This window comes from Panicum hallii, chromosome 1, assembly GCF_002211085.1.
Source record: "Panicum hallii strain FIL2 chromosome 1, PHallii_v3.1, whole genome shotgun sequence".
Taxonomy (NCBI): Eukaryota; Viridiplantae; Streptophyta; class Magnoliopsida; order Poales; family Poaceae; genus Panicum; species Panicum hallii.
In genome coordinates this window covers 48,533,585-48,560,338 of record NC_038042.1, presented here as the reverse complement: position 1 = coordinate 48,560,338, position 26,754 = coordinate 48,533,585, and the positions used below count along the sequence as shown (strand labels likewise).

General features: G+C 50.1%; 3 protein-coding genes across 4 annotated transcripts; 1 reads left to right on the top strand and 2 right to left on the bottom strand.

The window, feature by feature from the left end:
- The first annotated feature begins 5,475 nt into the window (after positions 1-5,475).
- Positions 5,476-6,363, top strand: LOC112897873 (ethylene-responsive transcription factor FZP-like). The gene has a single exon (XM_025966265.1). It carries the CDS (start codon positions 5,476-5,478, stop codon positions 6,361-6,363), a length of 888 nt encoding a protein of 295 aa, XP_025822050.1.
- Positions 6,364-12,882: 6,519 nt separating this feature from the next.
- Positions 12,883-13,740, bottom strand: LOC112881286 (ethylene-responsive transcription factor 3-like). The gene has a single exon (XM_025945964.1). The coding sequence runs from the start codon at positions 13,738-13,740 to the stop codon at positions 12,883-12,885; it is 858 nt and encodes a 285-aa protein (XP_025801749.1).
- A 6,636-nt stretch (positions 13,741-20,376) lies between these two features.
- On the bottom strand, positions 20,377-25,921 carry LOC112890382 (serine/threonine-protein kinase STY13-like). Of its 2 annotated transcripts, XM_025957290.1 has the most exons (8): positions 25,768-25,842; positions 25,561-25,621; positions 24,199-24,385; positions 23,971-24,103; positions 23,681-23,876; positions 21,567-21,691; positions 21,322-21,480; positions 20,377-21,118 (listed from the first exon to the last, which is right to left on the bottom strand). In XM_025957290.1, the coding sequence occupies exons 3-8, from the start codon at positions 24,327-24,329 to the stop codon at positions 20,804-20,806; spliced, it is 1,059 nt and encodes a 352-aa protein (XP_025813075.1). In that variant the 5' UTR covers positions 24,330-24,385; positions 25,561-25,621; positions 25,768-25,842; the 3' UTR covers positions 20,377-20,803. The 2 variants fall into 2 exon arrangements, with proteins under 2 accessions (XP_025813075.1, XP_025813071.1); XM_025957286.1 differs by lacking the exon at positions 25,561-25,621 and having other exon boundaries at positions 25,768-25,921.
- Positions 25,922-26,754: the final 833 nt, after the last annotated feature.

Sequence of the window (26,754 nt, the reverse complement as noted above, 5' to 3'; positions counted from 1 at the left end):
CTAAACAATAAATATCATGGAGCTTGGCTCCATATCTCACAAAAAATTCGATACGTGTTTTATACTTTCATCTCGTTTACGAAGATGATTTACAGAAAGCAAGAAAAGTTACTAGTGGTACAAAAAAGCAAGAAAAGTTACTAGCGCTACAAATTATAAGTAGAGTTGTTCTTTAAATAGAGGTTCAGGTGTAATGAGACTCGTGCAAACAATTTATCTGCTGCGGCCGCGGGGCGCCGCCGGGCCGAAATGGTGACCTGGGCCCAATCTGCGATTCGCCTCCTTCCAGCCGCATGTGCCGTCCTGGGCCCGAAGCTTGTTTTGGGCCACAACAGGAGTTGCCTTCGATTGTTGTAGTTTCCATCTTCAATCGTGTCATTAAACAATCACGGAGCTACGCTCTGTATGTCAAGAAAAATCCAATTTAATCATATTCTTTTTATATTGTTTACAACATGATTAATTCAGTATATCTACGGATCTCCCCGTCGCATCGTGCAACACACATTTCTAAGTTCTAACGTTCTCACCCGCAAAAAAAAAAGTTCTGACGTCCTCATCCAGCCATGCCACGAATGTGGAACTCATCCGACGCCCAGAGAAAAGCTGCGCCACGCAGCACGAATCCGTGTGACCGTGCCTGTCTACAGAGAGCGTCGATCAGCAGGGTCGTCCCCTGTGTGTCCTGTCCGCTAGCTGCAGGATGTCAGCCGGGATACGACAACCGTACGTGCGTCCGGAATACGTAGACGCCGTCGTAGCTCGCGGCACCAATCTAAAGCTGCACAGGCTCTGCACTGCACCCCAGATGCATAGTAAATGGCGAGCGCTGGCGCTGCAGCCAGCAGCCAGCAGCCAGCTGCATGCACGCACGCACCGGCCGCACGGCAGGCATGCCGAGCGCGAATCGCATGCGCGCCGGCGGCCGCCGGCCCGTCCTATCCTACCGGGTAGAGAGTAGGGACAGGTCCATGTGACACGAGCCCTTGGTTTCCAAACCCTAAACAATTCCTGGTTGCTGCCCCAGCGCCTGCGGCCTGCAGCGCAGGCGGAGTCAATGCCTGGTGCTCGCTCGTAAACAGCAGCCATGGCGTGGCTTGCTTCTCTCGACCTCCCTCCGTCCCTCGTTCGTTCCGTTCCGGACTTCCGGTCCAGCTCCAGCGCGATCGCGATCGCGATCCCGCACGATGGTGAGCTCTGACCTGTGTGACTGCAGAACCCGTAGCCACTAGGCAACGGCCAAGAGCAGGATTGGGCAGTGCCAGGCATGGCATGTCCGACCGCGGCCCATCGAAGGCAGAGGACGCTTTCGGAAGAGGAAAGCAGGGGACATCTTCTGGCGCTGCCAGCAGAGTGGCAGTGCTGGAGTCGTTCTGCGTCCTCTGACCCGAGAGCTAGCTAGGCCGCCGCCAGGGCCGGGCTCCACGCTAGCAGCTTCTATTCCTCGGGCCTGACTAGAATCTTTGTTCTCTCTGCGCAAGTGCCCAGGAGCAAATTGCCAGAGCAACAACCCGCCATGGCACGCCAGGGTTGCAGTACGTTTTATTAGTTCATTTTTTTCATCCCACGAACCAATGCGGGGTGCGCAAGGCCCACTCGAACATTCCTTTGTTTTCAATTTTTATCGTGGCAATGTAGAGCTTGATCAGTTGAATGCTAATTTTTGCCAAGCCAGAATCATGGCAACCCTATATTGGCTTACCAAAATTGGTGCATGCTAAAATGTTGGCAAGAATTAGGTATTTCATTTGGTTTGGTGCCAATCAATACTGTTTTCTCTTGTAAGGTTAAAGAAACTTGCCATGATTTTGGTCAAAATGATCAATTTCTAGACATGAACCAATTAATAGCCAAATCTTATTGGCATGTCTTGATTTTGGTATGGCAAAAATTGATAGCAAACCAAGCATGCTAGTATTTCACATGTTTTGTTTCTAAGCAGAGCTTTCGGTTTCACAGTTTCACTCAAACGAATACTATCGGCTAAAATGAGAGTGGGTGGCGCAACAACAGTGGGAGACGGCGGAGTTAACACCTGCTCATCACTTCAAACCCTGCTACCTCGCCGCACCTGCAGCTCAGGGCTTCTTCCTCCGAATGCGGTCGCGTCACATGAAAATGCGAGCTTTCTGCTAGCGTACACGCCCCGCTGAACGACGGGTTTCCGAACGGGCTCTCGTTTAGACCTGCAGCGTTGGCGGGTTCCGAGATCTGGTCGCCGTCGCCGACCTGCTCCGAACCGCACGACGGATAACCAAGCACATCAGGGGTGTTCCCGCGGCCCCCCCGTCGAGTGATCGACGGTTGCTGGCGTCGCGGGCGCGCGCTGGAACGTCGGGGCTCGTTTCCAGGCCGCTGCGTGGGCGACGTAGCGGGGGCCATGCGCAGAGGATCCCAGCGCTCCAGGAGCATGGTGCACGTGGGCCGTGGCGGCGGCGCGGCCCCGCCTCCGATCCGCTGCCGGCAGCCGGCTGACCAAGGCTTGTCGCGCGCTTCACCAATCCCCACGCCACCTTCGTGCAGCGTGCCGGCTGGCCCGTTGGCCCCTGCGGGCGTGCGTTCGTGCGTGCGCAGCGCACGCGGCGGCGAGGGAGCCAGGGAGGGCAGGGCCGTGGGACTAGGGCACGTACATCTTCTTGTGGGCGAACAACGCCGTCAGCTTTTTGCTGCTGGTTTGTTCCCCCGGTCCGGTCTTCCGTCTCCAGGCTTCTTGCACGGAGCATACGGAGTGCACGGAGGACTGGGCGATGTGCTCTGCTCCGTTAGCATCGACTAGTACAGTACAGTAACTTAAAAATAAGCTTATCCCCGGTCACCAACATGAAGTACGCATCAACACTGAGACCGCCTCTGGTGATCGCATCATCTGTACGATCGATTCGCGCGCTCGAACGTGCAACGTGTACGCACGTAGGCCATCCGATGGCAACTGCACGCCTGTCTAGTCTATGTATCTATTACGTACTCCAACGAGTCAACCCTAGGTAGGCATGCATACATGCGGGCAGGCTATGGCTACGCGCGAGCGTGCACGACACGCTGCGGCAGTCGACAGGGCCGGGGCGTGCCATGCAACACGCAAAGCGGGCAGGCTGCAGACTGCAGCGCGCATGCATGCATGGGATGGGAGCGATGAAGCCTCCATCCGATCCTCTCCCTCTTTGTTCCCTCGATCCTGCTTTTCCCCCGCGCGGCCGCCGTGCATCTCCGCTCGTAAATGGGCCGGGCCTGCCTTTGGCGCGTTCCCCTTGTTGTTACATACTGTACGTACATGCATGCCGCACGCGCACTTGGCAGTTGGCACTGGCCGCCGGCCGCCATCTCCCGGCTCTCGCCATCTGCGCCGCCGCCGTGCTTCGGCAAGCGGGACCGGGGGGACATGGAGATCAAGGCTCTGTCCCCATCCCCACGCGGGATCCAAAGGCTGGAAAGCCCGAAGCCATGCAGAGGGCGTTCTCTTTTTGTGTTTGCCCAGCCATTGTCCGGTCTCCTGTCGGTGCATGGCGCCTTTTTTCTTCCTAGTCAAACAGGAATACAGGATTACAAAATCTAGTTTGAACTAGGAGTATTTGCAAAAGCTCACCACCATCCGTGTGTTCCTAGAATCCTCTGAGCCCTAAACCAAGCTTCAGCTCATCAAAGGGGGAAACAAACGGTTAGTTGCTGGAGAAGAGGACTATGGATCGATCCATGAATCCTTTGCCCTTTTCACGCAATTGTGGTATAGAAAAACAGAAAAAAAAAAAGGAGAAAGATGGAACGAAACGGATCCATTCAGATGTGCTATTTGCATGCCTCCAGTTTTACCGTACCGTTACCATTGCTCGCATTGGCGCATGCGTATGCGCGCGATTCGTACGCGTGGCCTGCGGCTACTTGTTTTGTTTGGAAGGTGGTGGTGGGGCAAGGGGGGGGGGGGGGTAGTGGGAGCGCGAGCTGCTAATGATGAGGCGATTAATTCCATAAACAGCCTGCCACGCGCGCGCATTGGCCGCGCCCTCCGGCGGCGGCTGCCCGGCTACCACCGCAGCTCATCCCGTCGTAGCCCGGCCGAATAATTACCGTAACAGAAGAACCTTCCTTCCACTAACTACCCGCACTTTTATTGCGGGGCTGAGGCGGCCAGGGGCGCGTACGCCTTGTTTCGGGAAAGATCATCATCATTCGCGCTTGGATTCGTACGCTTGGAGTTGGACTTTTGCATGCGTCCCTGAATGCATTTATCTGCATGTGCCTAGATCTGTGCTGTGGACGAAATTTTTTTCAAAAAAGGAACTGACCTTTTCGGAGGAAGTTTGCAAACGGTGAAGTAAATCATTTGGAATTCCTCCAAACCCAGACACTTCTCCATGATAGCTCCAATATATAACCGTAAATTGAGTTAAGATGTGTGTCCTTTTTCTCTAACCACTGTTATTATCAACAAAGTTTCAAAAAAGGTTATAGCAATGCGATGTTAAATAGAAGAATTTTGACATGTTTTAAATAAAACATTTAACCAAATAATAAAATCAGTAGTTCCATAACCATATTTTAAATTTCTCCAACTCACTTGGTCAGATTTTCACACATAGATAAAGTCTAAATCGCTTTTGGCCGAAATGCGCCTAGCCGATGGTCATTGTTTCATTGAAATACAGGTTACTAATACAAGAGGCTAATCATATACAAATTCAATTGACATACCGAGTGATAGCCCAACTATCATGAACACCAGCAAAATTTACTATGTATTTCAAAATGTAAGGCGTATTTTGTTTCATTAGGAAAACACTTTGCTAACAAGTGCTTTATTAGTAAGTAGTTTTTGTGACACAAAATTGATGCTATTAGATTTGTATTGAAAATTTCTTGGTTGTGAATATGGCTATTATCACATAAACATCTTACTATTGTGTAATTATTGGTTAAAGTCTTTCCTAATGAACTACAATACTATACGCCTTCAAAAATCGAGGGAGTACGCCGGTTGATATGCACCCCACCCAAATGTTTTGGTTCTAGGAGTGTTTTCTTTTGTCTTAAATATAAAATATATTCAATCAGTAATGAAATCTGAAGGAATTAATGAGCTACAATTGATCGGTGCTTCTTGATCCACACCTTCAGAACAATGCCTCTATAGTGATATGGCAGTGCACCAGTGCCAACTGCCAAGAGCTACCGACGCCATCACAGCAGGATGTTGGGATTGTGAAGCTCTAAGCGATGGAGTGTAACTTTTTTTTTTCCACAGCAAGGTCTGCAAACTGCCAATGGCCACTGCTCCATGGCAATGGACCATAGCGCCGCCACCGCCAAACCAGGGCATCAGTAGAGCCAAGTAACCCTGCCTCTTGCGCTTCCCCGCCTCTATAAGTAGCGCACGCCCTCCACACAGATCCCCACTCACCCTCGCTCGCCAGTCGCCACCGCCTTCAACGCCACCTCAATCGATCGGTTCGCGTCCAGAGCGCTCCGCGCGTCAAGCTAGCCATGGAGGGCGCGCACCTCTACGCCCACACCCATGGCCACCACCACCACCGGAGCAAGCGCCCCACGCCGCCCGGGGTCATGGACGTCGACCACGTGGACGGAGACGCGTCACCCAAGGGGGCGCGGTACCGCGGCGTGCGGCGCCGGCCGTGGGGCCGGTTCGCGGCGGAGATCCGGGACCCCATGTCCAAGGAGCGGCGCTGGCTCGGCACCTTCAACACCGCTGAGGAGGCCGCCTGCGCCTACGACATCGCCGCGCGCGCCATGCGCGGCAACAAGGCGCGCACCAACTTCCCGGTCCACGCCACCGCGGCGGCCTACTGGGCGTGGGGCGCGCCGCATGCGGCGGCAGGCGCGGGCCCGCTCGACCCCATCCTGGTGCACAACCTCCTCATGAGCTCCTCCCACCACGGCTGCCGCCTGCTCCACCACGCCGGCCACGGACACCCCTCCCCTGCCCGGCCTCCCACGCCGGCGCCGGCGCCGGCGCCACCTCCCCCCGCCTCGGCGTCCCGTGCCAGGGCCGCGCCTTCAGAGACGCCGTCCCCTGCCGTCGCCTCGCCTCCCGCAGCACCGCCCGGGGACATGGACGTCTGGGGCCGCGTCCTGCGAAGCGGGCCACCGGACGCGGGTCTGCTGCAGGACGCGCTGCACGGCTTCTACCCGGGCATGCTGCCGCGCATGGAGCTGCGCGGCGCCGACGCGGTGACCGAGGAGCAGGATCGGCACGAGGCGCTTGCCGTGGCTTCTCCATGCGCGGGCATCGACGCCGACGAGGACGGCCTGATGCCGCAGGGTCTACTCGAGGACATGATCCAGTACCGGGCGTTCCTGGACGTGGTGGCCGCGCCGCCCGCCGCCACGCGCCGCGGTCGCCGGCAGGGCTGATGGCTCGGCCAGGGCGCTCGTGCGATGCGCGCATGGATTGCATGCAGCATCGGAGTGGGACATCGCTCTTTTGGCTTCACGACTGCTTGCTCAATTCCATGGCTTTATCTTGTCAATCATCTTGGCTGTTAGCTAGCTTGCTAGACTGCTAGTAGATCGACGATATGTTACCTGTGTGGTGGTGTGTCTGTACGTAGTTGTTCCCTTGGGAGGATTTGTGTGCTGTGCTGATTGCATCGATCCGAAACTTGTTTTCGATGGATTTCAGCATCACTCGTCGCACTTGTTTTATGTTTTGTTCATGCGCCAAATCAACATAGGATTGGATCGTTACTTTCTGTGGAGTTTCGCAAACTTGAAGAGATCTGTGTGTGGATGCATATGGTTGCTTTTTATGCTCGCTCACAAAATGAATTTCATGGACACATGAAGTGATAGCCAAGAATCCATTGAAATGTATTTATTTTATTTAATCACACCCATCAAAATTCAAACTTGAGACCTTATACAATATCCTTAGATTATTATAATAGCTTTTGAAACATTACATTGTAAATTATATTATTATAAGCTTTAAAATAATTGCAAATTATTTTTCATCTTTCTACAATTTGAGCAGGACCAATAGAAATCATTTTTTTATTACTGTTAGGAATCAAAACTTTGTGAATTTCCCTTACTTTGGGTCACCTCCGACCTACATATAATTAGTGTTCAGAGTTGGGGTAAGAACATCAATTTCCCTACTTAGGGGCAATTGTGTTCTTACATATAATTTAATTAGGATCCAATCAGCACGTTAGAGAAGCCCCGTCTGGACCGACATGTATTGCAACCATCGACATGTATTGCAACCATCTGGTGGCACGTGGTATAGTTTGAAATTCACCCATTGTTGTTTTTTTTTTAAAAAAGATATCTTGAGGTTTGAAAGATGTCTACAAGAGTTAATTTTTTTTACCAAGCCTGCAATAAGCTTACTCAACTTCCTTCATGAAATGGGTGCTGTTCTATCTTGCGAAATCTAACTATCAAACAATCCGTTTTTCCGCTTGGCTTCACATAGAAATTTACCACCCAAATATTTGAAGGATGATAGCTGCCGTCGTACCATAATGTTGCACAAATGCATGGAACTTTTACTACTTATATTTTTAGCATATACTCCGTTCATCCTGAAACGTAATGTATCTTGGTTTGTCCTAAGTCAAACTGCTCTAAGTTTGACCAAATTTATAGAAAAGAGTAATAATATTTTAAATATTAAATAAGAATATTCTTCTCTATAAATTTGATCAAATTTATACTACTTTAACTTTGGATAAGCAAAATGCTTTATGTCTCAGTACGGAAGGAGTATCTCAGTCGACATACATAGCACATTTCTCAATCTTTTTAGATGCCAGCATACGATACCACGGGTAGTACGACAAATGCAATATAAAAAAACTACTAATGATCGAAAGTAATTAATTCAAACGACAAACATACGTGCAGCAGAATTGCGCGGACGCGTGGTCGCTGCAAGCCTGCCCGGCTACACCTGCGCCGATCCGTCTACGCTGGCGCGTTGCTGTACAGTACCCCAGATGAGCCCAGCCATTTGATCCCCACATCCACGGCTCTGCCTGCCTTTGCACTGCACCTGCACGCACCGCAGCCGCCGCACGGCAGGCATTGCATGCAAGCACGAATGGCACGCCCGCCGGCCCATCCTATCCTATCCGGCGGGGACAGGTTCATTGCCCCTTGGTTTCCAAACCCTAAGCCTCCCAGCCCCTGCGGCCGCACCGCGGCGCTGGGGAGAGTCAATGCTTCGTGCTCGCTCGTAAACAGCCATGGCGTTACTCCTGGTCTGGGTCTCCCCTCCCCTTCCATCCAGGTCCAACACGGGCACGGTTCACGGTTGCCTTTGCCCTGCGTGTGTGACTGTGCAGAAACCGTAGCCAATGGGCCGTGCCGTGCAGGATTGCAGAGCCGGCATGTCCATTGAAGGCGGAGGACGCTTTTGGAAGGGGATGGCAGACTGCTGGGCGAGGCACTGAGGGAGCGGGGGGACATCTTCTGGCGCGGCCGGCAGAGCGGCAGTGCTGGGATCGTCCTGCGTGCTCTGACCCCGGAGCTAGGCCAGCCAGCCGAGCAGGGGCAGCTTCTATGCAGAGATCATAGAATCTTTGTCCTGCCCGCTCTTCTCTGCGACCGCGAGGCTGTGCTCTGAGGGCCAATTGAGCAAATTGCTGGAGCAACGCCTCCCATGTGGCCGTGGACTAGCTACAACATGATAGTTAGCAGGAACTTTGGGCGTTCTTGTGCAGCGTTTTACTTTGCTCGACAGTTTTGTTGCAGACTTCGCAATGGGTTTCCCTGTAGTTGCTCTTGAGTAGCCCTGGAACTTTTACTCTACTATTATATGTCTACAACGAAATTCATAACACTTAAAGTTTATCGAATGCGAATGGAGCGAAGAAAATTACTGCTTCTTGTTGATACAAGATTACCGCGGTACAAAATGGTGATCAGATTGACGGGCGATTGTAGTTTATTCCCCCCATCCATGGTAAAAGGCCACAGGAACAATTGACCACATTTCCTTGATTTGACTTAGAATAAACCCGAACAAAACTTATCATGCCAGTTGCAAGAAAATCTTATTCATAGTTCACGAATGTAGAGTGGAGCTAGCGCTATAGGTAGAGATCAGGGGGTTAAATGGAGCCTGCATCTGGCATGGTCTCCCAGTGCCAGATCTCCTGCTTTGCTTGCGTCGCCAGCGGCAAAAATCCTTCCGCCATGATTCGGGGCATCAAATTCCGCTGCTGCTGCGAGGCAGGGCAACCCTTCTTTGAATGGGGCCGCATTTGCTGCCGGTTCCGCGCCCAATCCTCCGTACACGACCGACGTGGTTCCTGTTTGATGGAGCATGCGCCTCACTGACCCCAGTATCGCCTTGGATTGGGTTCATAATTTTCGAGATGACCTTGTGCTGCTGGCATCCCGAGATTTGGTCGGCGCTCGATATGCTCCGGGACGGATGGAGATGGACCGAAGCCCCGCCGGCCGGCACGGGAGGGCGTGCCCCACGTCGTCGGGGCCGGACGGACGTGCGCCCGCCCGGGCCTCCGGTGCCGGCGGTACGGTGGCCTCGCGCTTCTGCCTCCCTGGCTCCCTCGCGCGTTAGCTCCTGTCGCCCGGCCGCCACGCGCGGACGGCCGGGAGGGCGCGGCCGCGGCGTACGTGCGGGGCCCGGCGTGCAAGGAAGCCGCATGCCTTTCTCACGTCAGATTGCCAGAGCACAGGTAGCAGCGCGTGCCCCGCTCCGCCCGCGTACGGCGAGGGACAGGAAAAGACGCGCACTGCCCGTGCCGCCGCCGCTGCATCGCGTGCGTGCGCGCGGGCGCGGCACGGCACGGCGGGGTCGCCTGCCTACCTGGCCGCCTGGGCCTCGCTGAGGCCTGCGGCTGCTGTTTGATCTGTGATGGCTGATGGCCGTCGAGGAGTCGACAGGACTGTGAAGCTTTCGTTACCTCACGGACGGGTAGAGAACTTGGCTGGCTCTGGCTGCATGCACCGGCGACCGGGGCCTAGCGTCTTGTCTGGAACCGCCCTCGCTGATCACAAGTTGGGTTGGGTTGGAGTGGAGGCGTGGAGGCAGCAGCCGGGCAGCGGAAACTTTTCGTCGACAAAGCCTTAACTCCCACAGAACTGACCTCACCCTTCACATCGCCGCGCTGCCGCCGGCCGCCGCGACCACAGTCCACTCGAGAAAGGGAGACACGGGAACGCCTGCCCGTCCCATCATCTGCCCTTTCCGTTCCCGAAACACTGTTAGCCGAAGCATGCATGCCCTTCGATTTTTCTAAAAATCCGGCCGGACACCGGCAGCGGATCCGGCGCTGGCCTCTTTTCCGCCGAGCACCAACTTCGTAGTCCGCGCCGCAGCCCGCAGGGGGACAGGGAATTGAATTGACCACCCGCAGCCTAGCCGTGCACGCGGCCACGCGCGAGGAAGGAAGGGGAAGGGAATGAGATGGACGCGGAAGTCGGGAGTTGTTGGCTCGAGCCGAGTAGCCGACAGCGTCGGACACGTCGGGGTCTCCGGCTCTCCGCCTTTCCGGTTGGAGTTTTGACATGTTGCAAAAGGCTTGTTACTACTGCCAAAATTCCCAACGCCAAAAGTCCGTCGTCGGCCGGTTCCCGTGTCCGTCCAGCACCAGCTCCCACTTTTGCATAGCAGGGATTTTTTTTTCTGCGATCGCATAGCAGGGATTTATGCCTCGTTTGCTAGTTTTGGTTAGCGACAAATGCTTTGCTGCTTCTCATCAGATGATTCATCCTAAGTATTATCCTAGCTAGTGCTATCTAAAATTGAGTTTAGGTGATATAAAGTTTAATTTCCTACTAGACTTGTGTGCTTGCGTTTTAGGGTGTGATTGGTTGCCTGCTTCCGCCGTAGCCAGACTCGCGGGATGATTTAATTAAAAAAAAGACTTGCGTGATTTGTTTGGTTTTTCATGCATCCGTGCTAGAGCATGGCTCACGGAATGCAAAAAATGCAGAGACTCACGGAATGCAAAAAATGCACAGACTGGCTCCCGGAAAACGACTAAACGAGAGAGTAATAAGACCAATTAAGACCAATTAATAAACAGTATAAACATATTTTAAATACTATTAGGGAGTAATAAGACCAATTAAGAGCTATAAGAAAATAGTTGCACATGTTAAGTACCATAGTAATGGTTGTTTTTTTAATTTTGTCTCATGCAACACCAGGGCTGTCCCGGCAAAATTGGGGCCCTATGCCGATCTCTAAAATGAGGTCCCGTGCCATGGTAGAAGGCAAGTAGTAGAACATCAGTAGCTTCAATTAGAAAAGCTTTGTTTTCCCTGTGCAACAGTTATAAGAATTGCGAAACAAAACTCTGTGTAATAGTTGCATTGGGAAAACAATCATATCGCTTTAAAAATTTAGAATTTTAACCATATTTTCTTTTGGAATGAAATCTCTCAAAAAAATATCATGTCCTTCAAATCTTCGATCTCTTTGAAGGATAGCCTCGAGATTATCACAAGAAGATGAAAAGAACAAAGTTAAAAGAAACAGATCCCTAAGTTGTCTAATTCAATGAATTTTGAAGGATTTGGAAGGCAAATTGAAGAAAAGGTCAAAAGGATTAAAACTAAACTACATGTACGGCTGTAGTGATGTACCTTGGGTCCGGCGTGCAACGGCAGTGCGTCAACCGCGTGTGCCGTCCGCCGGCGCTCAAGCAGACACCAACCATGCACATGCTGCCGTTCTGGTGCTGGCATTGAGTGATTAACGTGCAGCTCGAAGGCAGCTCTAGTAAGATGCCTGTCGTGAGATGAAGCACCGTGAAAATGTAAGGAGAACGAAATATTGATGGCATCTGTATCCTCTTGGATTCTCTCCTTATCTTCTTACGGTACCAGTAAATTTTGATCAAGATAGCGATACAATAGGCTGAAGTGCTCCAAGGCCCCGTTTAGATCGCAAATCTTTATAACTTTTGGAACTTTTTGCTACTGTAGCGTTTTCGTTTGTATTTGACAAATTTTATCTAATCATGGACTAACTAGTCTTAAAAGATTCATCTCGTGATGTACAATTAAACTGTGCAATTAGTTATTTTTTTTACATACATTTACTGCTCCATGCATCATGTGTTCCAAAATTGATGTGATGGAGAGAGAGTGTAAAAAATTGGAAGTTGGAAGGGATCTAAACAAGACCCAAAGTTAGGGCCCTAGGAACTGGGGCCTGTGCGGTCGCACCGCACTCCCCCGGGACGGGCCTGAGCAAGACGTTCGCATGCAAGCAACCAAACACGGAGCTAGCAGATTCTATGCTAGTTTAGTCCCAATTCCTGAACATCATGTGATTTGCAATTTTCATCCCCAAATAAGACTCATGCCCGTCGGGTCGATCATGCTCCGCTCAGCCGTCCAAGCAAACCAACGCCCAAGGCCTTCGAATCATGGCAGCAGCGCGCTAGCAAAAACCATGCACGGAGCTGTTGCATGAAAACCATTTCGATCGTCTAATTGCTCAAATTTACATGAAATTCATTCTGTGGCCGAGCTGTTGCATGCACGGAGAGCCGGAAAATCGGCCCAAATTAACCAATGAAGAAAACCGAGAGCATGCATGACAGAGCGATGTTGAAATCTATCGGAAACTAGCCAGGTTTGATTCCATGCAATCACCAATACAAATCCTCCCAGGTGAACAACTACAGATCACACAACCAGGGTCTAGTCCAGGACACCACGCAGCACGCACGCACACGGCACATCGATCTACTTACTAGAGAAGATCGCTAGGCAAAACCCCAAGATGAGTATGATGGATGATTGGTTAGGTAGCCGCCGCCATGGAATCAAGCAAGCAATCGTCCCCAAAAGCACCAAACCCTCCATTTCATGCCCCCTACTAGGCCACAGCCACGCGATCCGTGCACCCATGCCTGGATGCATCGCGCGGTCGCGCCGGCGCCATCAGCCCCTGCGGCCGCGGCGCGTCGGGGCGGACGGCGCCGCCACGACCTCCACGAACGCCGGGTACTGGATCACGTCCCCGAGCAGGCCCTGCGGCATCATCGGGTACTCGCCCTCCTCGTCGTAGACGTCGATGAACTCCCCGTGCCTCTCCTGCTTTATCGGCACGGCCGCCCTGCCGCCGGCGCCAGCGGCCAGGTTGCGGCTGGCGCCGCCGCGCGGTCGCGCGCCCGCAGGGTAGAAGCCGTGCAGCGCGTCCTGCAGCAGCCCCGCGTCCGCGGGCTCGCCCCGCATGAGGTCGCCCCAGTCGTCCACGTCCTCGTCGTCCGGTGCTCCGGGAGGCGGGGAGACAGGGGACGGCGCCGGCACGGCCGCGGCGTCCGGCGCCGGCGGTCTGGAGGGTGCGGGGCTGACGACGTGGCCGTGGCCCGCGTGGTGGAGCAGGCGGAGGCCGTGGTGCGGGGAGGAGCTCATGATGAGGTTGTGCAGGAGGAAGGGGTTGCGCGTGTGCGCGGCCGGCGGCGGCGCGCCCCACGGCCAGTAGCTCGCGGCGGCGACGTGCCCGGGGAAGTTGGTGCGCGCCTTGTTGCCGCGCATGGCGCGAGCGGCGACGTCGTAGGCGCAGGCGGCCTGCTCGGCGGTGTCGAAGGTGCCGAGCCACCGCCGCTCCTTGGACATGGGGTCCCGGATCTCCGCCGCGAACCGGCCCCACGGCCGGCGCCGCACGCCGCGGTACCGCGCCCCCTTGGGCAGCGCGTCGCCGTCGGCGTCCTCGTCCATGATCGCGGCCGGCGGGCGCTTGCTCCGATGGAGGTGGTGAGCGTGGGCGTAGAGGTGCACGTTGGCCGCGTCCTCCATGGCTGGACGCGGAGCGCTGCGCAGGCGAACTGGTCGATCAATGTGGGTTTGTGGAGTTGTAGCTGCCGGCCGATGGAGGATTTGTTGGGATCAGGGTGGAGTGCGTGCTCTACTTATAGAGGGGAAGCGCGAGAGGCACTGGCTGCTCGAGTGCTCATGCACTGAGACGGTGCCATGGGGCCTGGGACGGGCCGGCTTTTTTACATTTTGGCTTTTTTCTAAAAAGATTCACATTTGTACATCTAAAGAACGTATTTCCGAATTTAGATACTGGGTTCGGCGCCGTGACTCACATCGCTGAGATAACACGTCTCGGAGCTATGAACTGTGGCGCCAAGGTCCCAGCCTCCCGTTAAACGTGGCGCCGACGTGGCAGGGATCTCGGCGCCACAGACCACAGCGCCACATATCTCAGTGCCCAGCGCCAATGAGCTAAGCGCCCCAGATCTTGGTGCCCAGCTCGGCGCCATGGTCTATGACGTCGAGCCTGCTTGCAAAATCCCACCCCACACTCCTATTGCCCGAGCCTTCTTCCATTGGTTCCAAGTTCGTTTCGATTTCTCTCTCTTCCCTACCCGCCAATTCTCAGAACATGTGGATGGATGCGGCCTCGACCACTGTACCTTCCCGGGTTGCAAGGTCGTAAGGCGTATCTTCGTCGTCTGAAGACTAAATGTCGATGTAGTCCGCTCCTATCTATTGGCCCTTCAATTTGGTCCTTGTCTCAGCTAGGTACCATGATAGGTACGAGCGGAAGTTGTAGTCTGTATGCGGCTGGTCATTTTCAATCACCTTCTCATGAAAAGGTGTAGTCTGTATGCGGAATGGGCGGGCGGCGGAAGCCGCGCGTGGGCTGGCCCAGAAAACCCCGCACGGGGGCACCCGGAGGAGGGCGCGCGACTGGCGAGCTATGGCGAAGGGGCGGCCGATGAGGAGGAGGACGCGCAAGGGGAGGGTGTTGGTGTTTTTACCGTCGGGCTATCTAGAGATACCTAAGGTAGGTGATTATTTGGTGAGGAATCGTCGGATCTGGAAATTGAAGGTGAACGTAAGGATACAAGATATAAATTTAGACTTAGACAGTTTCGGGCCTCTAGAGTAGCGTAATACCCTACGTTTTATTTTGGGATGTTGTATATTGCGCCATGCGCTTGGGTGTTGAGTTGCCTGTTGGCTGCTCTCTGTTGGTTCTCCGCTAGTTCTCTTCTGGTTCTCTGACAATTTAGGTATCCCTGCCCTCTTTATATATCCTAGGGAACGGGGTTCCTAGTAGGATTACAAGGTATGAGTCGTAATAGGATTACAGTGGAATCCAAGTAGGAATCAGGCTTCTTTTTCTCACGGGTAGCTTCCTTGCGGTACCCAGGGGATCTATCCCTGACAGAGGGCGGAGGCCACGCAGCCGGCGAGCTACGATTGAGGGGCGGCCGGCGAGTGGGTAGAGGAAGAACTCACGAGAGAGAGAGGAAGAGGGCGCGGGGAGAGAGACAGGCCGCAGCGTATAGGATATAGGCTCGTCGCCAAGATCTATGACGTTGAGCTCGGCGCTATGGATCATGGCACCGAGCCCTCAGCAATGTCAGCGCCAAGTCAGCGGCCATGTTAGCTTGGAGGCTGGGACCTTGGCGCCATGGCTCACGGCGCTGAGACGTGTTACCTCGGCGCCGTTAGTCATGACGCCGACCCTTATGGTTCAAATTCGGGAATACGTTCTTCAATGATCCAAATATGAATTTTTTCAAAAAAAAGAGCCAAAATGCAAAAAGTACGGCGCGTGTTTAATGCCGAGTGGTGGTTATTCAACCTTGTTCTGCAAAACAGTGGGCATAGCTAAACACAAGATCAGTGTAGGGGCTTGGTTTGAAAGGCGAGAATTTCATGACAAGTACTAGTTCATTTTGTGTAGTACTGCATGACTTCCACTTTGAACTTAAAAAAGTTATTTAGGTCAAAGTCTTGTTCTAATGAAATAAACAGAGTGGGTACAAAAATGGTAAAGGAAAGAAAGTACACTTCCGGTAGATTACATTTGAACACAAATTTACTTAGATCATTTTAAAATGTCCAAACTTAACACATTACAAGTAATTTCTAATCAAAATTTAAAATACCCAAAATGACACTTATTGGCCATTAACATTTGTGTGCATGTCACTGGCTCGTTCAGGCCCTAATAATGTACACATACGTTCCAAGCATACTCACAAATAATACTACTTAGGACCTAATATGAACAAATCAACCAATTTTCTAATGGCATGCCACGCACATAATTTTACATTATTTCCCCTTAACCCATGCTACTATAATATTTAGACTCGGTAACAAGATTTTAGGTGAGATGTATAATTATACTCCGTAGTTGGGATATAATAAAGTAGTCATATAATACTATTTAACACACTATACAATTGTAGATCCTCGATTCCTCGAATACATGCATGCACAGTCATCCACATAAATAAAAACATGCATACCTTAATTCTATAAATTTCTCAATAGACTGCGCTAGTACATGTTAAGATTGATGAAGACATCACATACACATAATGAACCCAATGACAACCACTTAAAGGCAGGGGGCGAAGCTGCATGTACTAATCGGGGCTATCGACGCCTGATGAAATCTGCCAATTTCTGTGTATAACATTCTTATATATCAATATTTGATCCCATCGTCTCAGTGGAGCCGGCCCCGGTGCCAAGCTCGGCTGGCTTTACCCCTACTTAAAGAAACTAATCAGTCAAAAGTGCATATGCATGTGCAGGCCAAAAACTCAAATCCATACGAAACAACCCATTCGACGACAAGAAACCTAAGTTTTCAAATAGTTGTACTACGTGTTGATGGCCAAACATTTGAAAATGACATACTAACCGAAGATGGGTTCATGTCTTTAACTCAAATTCTAGGAATATCTCAGGCACTCATAGTGAGTTCAGGTGTTTACCGGAAATTTTTCCCCGAAAAGGATAAAATATTTTACCGAAAGGCCAAATTTGGCCTTTTGTTTGGCAAATAAACTCGGAGTATTTAAACCGCAGCACGGATCGAAGCACATAGTACAGGGCCGCAGCTTGCCTGACGCAAAGTTCAACGCGGCTCGATGATGAGCATGCTCGACCATCTTTCCGGAACGAGGCACGCCAGCCCCTGGCCGCCTCGACCCCGCAATAAAAGTGCGGGTAGTTAGTGGAAGGAAGGGTCTTCTGTTACTGTAATCAATCGGCCGGCGGGCTATGAAACGATGAATACTCCTAGTAGCTAGCAGCCGGGCTCCATTGCATGGATCGGAGCTGCGGTGCGTGGTAGCCGGGCAGCCGCCGCCGGACGGCGCGGCCAATGGCCGCATGGCAGGCTGTTTACGGGATTAATCGCCTCATCAGTAGCAGCTCGCGCTCCCACTACCCGCCACATTTACTTCCCCACCACCACCTTCCAAACTGAACAGGCGAGAGTAGCAAGTAGCCGCCGGCCACACGTACGAATCGCACGCGTACGCTTGCGTGCGCCAGGTGCGCGCGCGTCGCACCGCTTCCCGTAGGATTTAGGGGTAACGGGAATTCCTGGCATTATGCCAATGAATGAGGACGTTTCTTTCTTCTTTGTTTTTTTTCCGGTAAAAAGATGATCGGTCTGGGCATTTGAATTGGTCGCATTTCCAATTTCCTGCCATGATAATTTCCGCGGGAAACTTAAAGTGTGGAGGGCGACATGGTAGCAGTGGGTGGGCGATCAGTGAGCAAACGAGATGGCATGATGGCAGCGGGCTCGACTACAGTACACCGTCGATTCCTCGAAGTCGAGGAGGAAGAAGGGTGGTGTGTGTGTTTTTTTTCGAAAAAAAGAAGGGTGGGTGTTGGGTGTTCAAGCAGTGCCAAATCAACTACTCCTAGCTGGGTCACTGGATCCCTAGCTAGTTAATTTCTGCCTAATTTTGTTTCTCCGTGTATATATTACTTGCAACAATTTATTAACTGGAGACCGGTGTGCACAGATATGGACGGGTTTTAAGGGGAGTACTGTAGGCGAGCCGTTTGGATCTCCGGACTAAACTTTACTCTTCACATTGTATGTTTGGGCAACAATTAGAAGTATAAAATATAGTTTAATTACAAAACCGATTGCATAAATAGAGACTAATTCGCTAGACGAATCCATCAAGCTTAATTAGTCCATGATTTCACAATGTTGTGCTACAGTAAACATATACTAGTGATGGATTCATTAGATTCATTAGATTTAATAGATTCGTCCAGTGAATTAGTCTCCATTTATGCAATTAATTTTGTAATTAATTTATATTTAATCTTGTAATTGGTATTCAAATATTTAATGGGATCCGGGAACTAAAAATCAGTCCCGAAGCCTTTCCAGCTTTTGGATCGTGCATGGGACAGAGCCTTGATCTCCTTGTCCCCCGTCTCGGTTCCCGGTGCACGGTGGCGACGCAGGGAGCGGATGAGGAAAAGAGGGTCAAGACTCAAGAGGGATCGGAGAAGAATGCGGCCGGCCATGGCCAGCCTCCGGTGGGCGTGAATGCATGCACGGAGCATACGCTCGCAGGTTGCAGCCTTGCAGGCATGTCACAACAAGGGGAAGGCGCCAAACAAGCAGCCCCCGTTTATGAGCAGGGAGCCAGGGACAAAAGCTCTCGCGCGCGAGCTGGAGATCAGGATCAGAGGGGATCCAGGCTCTTCGCTCCCATGCACACCGTGTAGCTAGCTTTGCTTGCTGCACCTGTACACTAGCTGTAGCATCTACGCGGCCGGGTTCTGTTCTCCCCGGTGCCGTGACCGGGTGTACACGCGTACTGCGTCGCGTGCTGCCCTGTCGTGCATGCGCGCGCATGCATGCAGCTGGTGCACTTGCACAACAGCCATGCATCATGCATGCCTGCTGGCTAGCTAGGGTTGACCCGGTGGAGCCGAGCATCTAGATAGACGGTGCAGCCGCAATGAAGGATGGTGAACTACACGTTGGGTGAACGAGCGCGCAGATCAATCATACGGTCGTCGTCGATCCCAATCTGCATGCGTACATGCACCCTAGTAGTTCGTTTTGGACGCATCTTGTTGTCCTACCTGCTAGCAGCTGCTGCCACATGCCTACAGGCTGCAAGTGTGTTCGCACTTGTTGATCCGATGACGACCGAGGGTACGAGAAGGAAAATGAAGGGGTTTGAGGTTTGTCTCCACTTCTTTAGCACAAACGGATCAAGCCAGATGAAGATGTTATAAACGCTCTTAAATATACTCTAACCGTTAGCCTTTTTTTAGGGTTAACCGAAGAGGTGAGAATCCCCACCTGATTTCATTTATTCATGGGCTCCAACCGGCCCGGCTGAAATGAAAGTTTTTAGTGCACACGGAATCTGGATAAATTAATTGACGTTGAACCTGTACAATTAATACCTCACGTAGTCACGACACTATCCGTACAGGAAGCGAAAGAGCAGAAAGTTAATGGTATCGTATAGATCCGAAGTAAAATTAACATTACCCATATAAACGGTAAGGCTGCTAGAATATATACACTAAACATGGGGACCTGCATTCTCCTGCTCCTAGTTCCTCTCCGTACTCCTATACCGCTATACGAGTACGTGTGCTAGCTTAAAAAAAGGAACGGGGCAGCAAACCAAACAGAAAAAAGCTGGCCGCACTGTTCGCCCACGACTGGACGTGTCCCTCCCGGCTCCCGTGCCGCGTGCCCGCGTGCACGGACGCACGCCAGTGGAGCCGCGAGCCGGAAGCGGAAAGAAGGGGCCCCGCCCCGCCCCGCCCCGCGCGCGCAGCAGGCTCGGGCGCTCAGCAACCCTCGCGGCCCGGGCCCCGCGCAGAAGGTGCAGGTCGGATCCGCCGTACGGGCCGCCGCTCCACGCACCGGATCCCGTGAGCACATGTCGGTCGGGATCGGTACGCGAAGCGAGGCCAGCAGGCAGCAGCCGAGCCGCGCCACAGGCACGGCGCCACGCGTAGCTGCCGGGATCCTCTGCGCGCGGCCCGACGGCCCCAGCTTGCCCCCGCCCGCGGGGCGGGCCTCGCTGGCCGCCCGCCTCTGATCAGTTCTTTGGCTTCTCACCGACGCGGCGTCGCCCCGTGGCTGCTCTCTCTAGATTAGCGGTGAACCGTGAACCACCACGCTCTGCTATCACGCCGCTTTAAATCAAAGCAGCCGACGGCCGCGGCGCACGGGCAGAGGCAGACAGACGTGACCGCCTTCACGCCCGTGTCCCCGTCCATCCTGTGCCTCCTGTCCGCCGCTGTCCCCCCGGCCCGCGCCGCCTCGCCTCGCCGGACGGAACGGGCTCCCAAAACAATCTACAGATTTGAGGTACACACCTCGTGTTCCATATTGCCGACCTTTTGCACATAAAAATGCCGTTCAATGTGTCCACAGATCCAAGTTCAACCTGAACTAAGTAAAAACATAAAAGAGAGAAAAGAAACCGCTGAGAGACCCTGGCACTGTTATATTGAGAAGATCACAGACCACGTTGCAAACAAAAGGATCCTACTGTCCGATCCCCCCAAACAGAAGGTCTGGTACACACAAAGGATCGGACCATAGGATCTATACTGGCATCAAACTCTCAACAGAACAGCACAGACAGGGCAAGAACACGAAAGGGGTACACAGAACACAGAGCTCCCAGTACAGATTGCAGGCTTGCGCAGCAGAGAACTGATGAATGCAATGCGAATTATTGGTTTATTTCTATACGATGGCGCGCGAGACGGCCAATCTAGGCGCGCGGCAGTAACTCCATGGTACCATGGTTCACGGAAAATACAGGGGATAAGCTATTTCCATCATTACTATCTGGAGTCAAAAGGTTACTCGGTTTACCCTGCTGATATGTCAACACGTCAGCGATGCAGGAGACCTGATGATTAGCTGAAACAACAGTTCGACTACAACTTCCGCTGTTCTTGGGGGGTATGGACTATGGGTGCGCCGAGACTCGATCGACCGGCTGTGACCGAGTTGCAGCGCATCAGGGGATGATGCTTTTCTTTCAGTATTTGCAGCTTCTCGAGCTCTGTTGGGGTTGTTGTGCTAATAGCACTCGCTGAAGCAGAAAAAGAAGCCCCTTGGCTTGTCTTCCTTCTTGCCCTTTGGTGTGTCGCCGAGGTCACCCCGAGAAGCCATTAGTGAGCTTGTCCCAGGAGATTCCGGAGGCAGGATTGTGTTCTCCGAACTGAATGTGCGGCGAGGGGCTAAGTTTTCTTGTGGTGAAAGAGTGGATAGGTAATGTAGGAGCATTTGCACTATCTGCGTGAAGTTCGGTCTGTCGTTCGGGTCTTCCTTCCAGCAGGATGTTAGTATTTCTGACAACTCCTCAGGCAAGTTATCTGCACTTGGTCTGATATTCTGCAGAAAATAAGGCTTTCATCTGGTTAAATACAAAATGCATGCAGCGGTGTAAGTACGAAAACAGATATTCATGTGATAAAACTTATTGGAAACACCATACGAGAATACACGCACATAAACATACACGAGCAAACACAATCCAGGAATGCGTCCAGCAATTATTTTGGATAATGTCTCGTGATTAAAGTATCAGATGTTACCTTGAAAGCAGCAGCGTACGCAGCTTGCAGGTTAGACATGCCCTCGAAGGGCAGCTTATTGTGAAGGAGTTCCCACAGCACAATTGCAAAGCTGTAAACATCTACTTTGTGGTTGTAATGCTTCTTTTCTCCATGCCTCAACGTAACTGTGCTGTACAACTGTTGAGACATTCCAGGATACATCAATAATAATACAGAAAACAAAGGATCGGGAAAACTGACAAATATGACGCAATAATAGAAACCTCAGGGGCCATCCAACGGTATGTTCCTGTCTCAGCAGTCATCATCTCTGTTAACGTCTCTTCTCTAGCCAAACCAAGATCAACAAGTTTGACTGTTCTCTGGTCTGCAGTCAGCAACAAATTCTCTGCAAATAAGGGAAGCAAAAACAACGGATGCAAGATCAACTTTGTCTGAATAAACATGTGTCAGGCAGATCCTTAAAGAATGACTTGAGAGAAAAGATGAACATAGACCAAGGAAATTCCTGATAACTGTCCACAAGATGCTATGCTTCAATAATTCAAATAATTAAAGATATGCATTGTTACATCGAACATATCTGATCTGAAACACAGATACAAGTAATTTTCTATTCACGAACAGGACTACATAGTCAATGAAGTCAACATCTTCAAACTAGGCTTATGTCACGACCAATCATTCAGGTCTAATTTATATTTCTTGATGCATCTGGGACAGGAAGTGAGAGTAGGCTGGGAAAGTCACGCACTAGCTACATCTCATACTTAATGTTTTATTACTCGACAAATTACACAGTAGAATCACGACACAAACTGCAGCTTCAAGTTGACATTATCTGACTAGATCCAAAACTAATCAATCGCTTTCTAGTGAATAAAATACTAATTCTTCTTCACCTCTCTCTAATGCACTTCTATAATCTTCTTCAATAAAATATCCTCTGCATTTTAATTGCAAATAGCTCAACACATTTATCTTCTTTCGTTTTAAAATATATGGCATTTCGAATAAGCTAAGTAGCTAAAATGCACTAATTAGCTTGTCCTAAACGTCATATACTTAAGAACGGAGGGCACACTAACTTTGCACTAGAGGTTACCTGTAGAACTATATCCGTGACCAGTCATCAACTATCTGATGGATGTACAAGCATTATCTATATTTGTGGCCAGCATAGTGCTTTGTTATACAGCAAAGTATCGAACTGAACATGATCATGTGCTGCTAGCCTGTTGGAATCTATAAAGAAGAATCCACCATTGAAACATGACTGTCAGAACTGAAGCTGCCTAATCTTTCATTAGGTTCTCTATAACGATCATACAAACTCAAACTTGAGTACATCCACATAAGAATTCATCCAAACACTTCAAACTTAAAGGATTCAAACTGGTTTCTGCAACATGAGGCTCACCAAGGAAAACCTTGAACTGCTATGTATATATCATTTTGTTTTGTTAAAACATTACGTTGGATACTTAGTAAGCTTTCTGATATCAGCACCATGATAATCTTGATGAATTATTAATACCCACCATAGAACTATACCACACTATAATAAAGAATAGCAAGCACGGGACAATAGATCCTGAGATAACCATGATAAAATGAGTGAAGCATACAATGTAAACAATTGGCACTTGCCATCTGGACCTCATCTTAGAAGAGAGCAGTGGTAGCAGAAATAAAAATGTAACGTAATAACAATGTATAAAACAAGATGTACATAATGGGGAAAAAACTTGATGTGAATCAACACATCAGAATATGACACAAAACTAGAGGCGGCACTGCTTTTACAATCACCAGAACTGAAAAAAGCAGTTTTTTTAAAAAAGAAAAATGATGATACTTTCTACAATCTCAATAACATGTAATGACAAAATTTGCCATAAAATTTTAAAAAAACATATAAAATTGTAAAAAGAATGATGTTAGATATAAAATTAGCTCTGCGACCGATATGACCATGCCAATGAAATTATGCATCACTTATTCAGTACCAGTGCGAAATTACAAGATTGTTTACATTTAAGCGAAGCCAAATAATGTCAGACATCATAGCATGTGATAGTGCAAGGAGCATAAACTTCTCATCCCACAACTATATGGCACATTTCCATCCTGAGCTAGACCCACACAAATGCCATTAAAAGATTAATGTTAAACTATAAAATTAACTAATCAACTGTTAAAAAACAAGAAGTAGATATTGCTGGTTAAATATTTTTTCCAAAAGAATTAAAAACACATGCACAGTAAACATGGAGAAAACAAAAGGTATTATCCACAGTTTGCAGAAATCTATCAAAAGTAAGCAGTGAATAATATAGAGCACAAGATGATCAGATCACAAAATGACGAGTGTTACCAGGCTTAAGATCACGATGAATGATCCCATGTGCATGCAAGCATTCCATAGCTCGGGCAATGTCCAATGCAAACCCCACTGCTACATGAGGCTCAAGGCTCCTAGGCCTGAGATTGACCAAGTACTTCCGCAACGAGCCCCCCACTAGAAGCTCAGTCACCACCACCATGACAGGTTCTAGGCAGGCCCCGATGAACTGTAAAACAAGTGGACATAGTTTTTAATACACAAATCCCTCTTGGTCATCTCCTTGACGCAGAAAATAATAGATCGAGTCTGCAAAAGTAGACCTTGACGAGATTCTTGTGCTGCACCCTTGACAGCATGGACACCTCTCTCAAGAACCTCCCCTCCCTCTTGGTCATCTCCTCAGGGGTGTCCCCTTTGTGCACAATCTTGATGGCAACATTTTGGTTCTTGTACCTGCCAATCCCAGCATCAAATAAATGCTCAATTAGGAGAAAATCGATCAAATGATCATGAAATTGCAGGTGATAGTTCAAGAAGATGAGCCTTACTTCCCCTCATAGACCTTTGCATGTCCGCCTTCGCCGATGCGTGGCCCAACAAAGAGAAGCTTCGGGTCGATAAGCCACTTAGGATCGATGGAGAGACCTTCACCTGCGTAGAACCCACTCCCAGATTCCATTCTTGATGGCGACTATCTGATTTGGGTCTTGTGGGGTCACACGACCCCACTGCAAACTTAAATAAAAGACCAACTTTTAGAAAGCACTCGAGGTTTGTTAGAAAGGTATATCAAAGAGTACAGATAGAAAACCCCACGGAACATATAGGTAAAAAGGCCGAGACTTTGCGAATTCGACAAATTTACTTTTAGAAAGTATTTAAAAGTTGGTTAGCACATGAGTAGATAACCTTACAGCAAATGAGTAGGTCCCGTGTATTCTACGAATTCTGGTCTTCCAAAAAAAAAATGGAAACCAGTAGAAGTAAATAGTAGGAACAAACAGCGGAATACCTCATCAGGTATATGTACTCTACCAAGTTTCAAAAAATTTAAAAAGTAGAATTTACACAGGATCCTTTTATTTTATACCTACACTAGGTTATCTGGGGGTGTTCATGATACATCGCTACATTCGGATACTTGCAGAAGGTAGAATTCATCAAATATAAGGGGTTTATTCTAGGTTGCGCCTTATTACCTATGTCCATGTGACGGCATGTAGACGTGGTCAACAATCGAGTACCTTCCAAAAGTAGAATTTGTGGGACACACAACAGTATCGTACACATTAAGAACACCTCGCTGGAAACGGCTGTGCGCTAGAAGGTCCTTGACATTCGAGAATTTGAAAGCATTCACAAGTTTGGTGGAAAAGGTACAGAAACAGAGCACGCCACCGAAAATGGATGCAATGGAGTGATCACGTGTATTTGACTAAATTGCACATCAGGCTCGCGAGGCATGATAGTTTCCCCTGAGCGCCTAGTGAAGAAGAACCAACTAGGACCTTGACCACAGCAAAAGAAGTAAAAGAATGAAGCACTAGAAACCTAATAAAACTCCATAAACACTGAAAATGCAGGGCCGTACAGAACCAGGGAGCTGTTTGAATGCAGTTGGGCGCAAAACTACAGCAATCGAAAACTATTTATCCCCTTTCTCCTTTGCCTCAAGTTGTTTTTTCCTCATGTCTACCATCTATCAGAAAAAGAATTGCCCGCGGCATTGCATCACGAGCAGGGGCGGACCCAGCATAGGACATGGGTGTACACATGTACACCCGATATTTTTTAAAAAAAATGAAGTTAGTATGTAAAATACATGGTCAGATCCGAATACAATCAGTATACGTCAGGCTTTTGGGGTTCGATTTTGCGCAGCAGGAAGGGAAGGGAATGGACGGGCATACCTGTCGGATGCTCGTCGGCGGCGAAGCGCCCGACGAAGAGCTGGCCAAGGTGTCGTGGCCGCTAGGAAAGGAAGGCCGAGAGAGCGCGTGAGAGGAAGGGAGGGGAAGGCGTGGAGAGGAGATCCGAGCACAACTAGCTTACAATAGGGTTCGGGGTGCTCGGTTTCGCACAGCGAGGAGGGAAAAGAAGGGGAGGGGAGGGCGTACCTGGTGGGTGCTCGTCGCCGGCGACCGCCCGACGAAGACCTGGCGAAGGGCGGCGCCTCACGCCCAGCCGTCGCCGCCAGGAAACAGGGCCACGAGAGAGTGGGGGAGAGGTAAACGGGAGAAGAAGAAGAGTACACTGAAGGAAGAAGCGCATTTGACTTCCCGCGACTCTTCCCCGTGTACTCCGATTTTCCATTTTTCCTCTGCATTCTCAGTCGTCTCCAACAATAACCACGGTAGCTAGCTATAGGAGCGCTTCCAATAATAAAGATAGCCTATCAGCTCTAAAATTATCAGCCTATACTATGAAATAGCATACAATAGATAACATCTCCAATAGTCTACGACTATGATATGATTTTGAAAGGCACTAACACGTACCCACGTGTATTGCTTACATATTACCGTAACAAAATTTAGACAATTCGTTGCTACCGAAAACCAAAAAAATTTAAACCACATTTTTGATAACTTTTTTTTAACAAAGATGTCTATGATTTACGAAACATGTGGCTAAAAAACTGTGGCAAGCTATAACTACGAAAGTACCTAGCTAAATACGGACTAGTTTAGTTTTATGACCAGGAGATCAACGTAGCCTCATAGCTAGCTTCCGGTCCTGTCCAGTGTTTTTCTCCAACCCGGATGCATTTGTTTAGGCCAATGAAAATAAAAATTTAAAGTACTACGAGTTCGAATACGGTGAAGATTCTACATCACCGGAGTTTTTGGTGAGATGCTACTCTGTGTGTTCTCTTGAAATGAAATATGCATTTGGTTTTAACGAGTAATGGAGGATCGAGATTCATGCGGTCAAGGTCACCAAGCATGCAAACAAGCAATCCTACTTGATAGGGTAGAAGCGGTGTTGATAGAAAATGGTAACCTGTGGTCAGTGGTCACAAGATATGCGCGAAATGGAGGACCGAAAACGAGAGGTGTGCAAAAGGTCCAAAACGCGCAAAGGAACAAGTCAGATTAGCTTCC

Excerpts from the sequence above, each read along its gene's own strand:
- LOC112897873 (XM_025966265.1), top strand. The coding sequence starts at position 5,476 with ATGGAGGGCGCGCACCTCTACGCCCACACCCATGGCCACCACCACCAC.
- LOC112881286 (XM_025945964.1), bottom strand. The coding sequence starts at position 13,740 with ATGGAGGACGCGGCCAACGTGCACCTCTACGCCCACGCTCACCACCTC.
- LOC112890382 (XM_025957286.1), bottom strand. The coding sequence starts at position 24,329 with ATGGAATCTGGGAGTGGGTTCTACGCAGGTGAAGGTCTCTCCATCGAT. Across the intron at positions 24,104-24,198 it reads GCAAAGGTCTATGAGGGGAA|GTACAAGAACCAAAATGTTG; the intron begins GTAAGGCTCATC and ends TGGGATTGGCAG. Across the intron at positions 21,692-23,680 it reads TCATCGTGATCTTAAGCCTG|AGAATTTGTTGCTGACTGCA; the intron begins GTAACACTCGTC and ends CCTTATTTGCAG.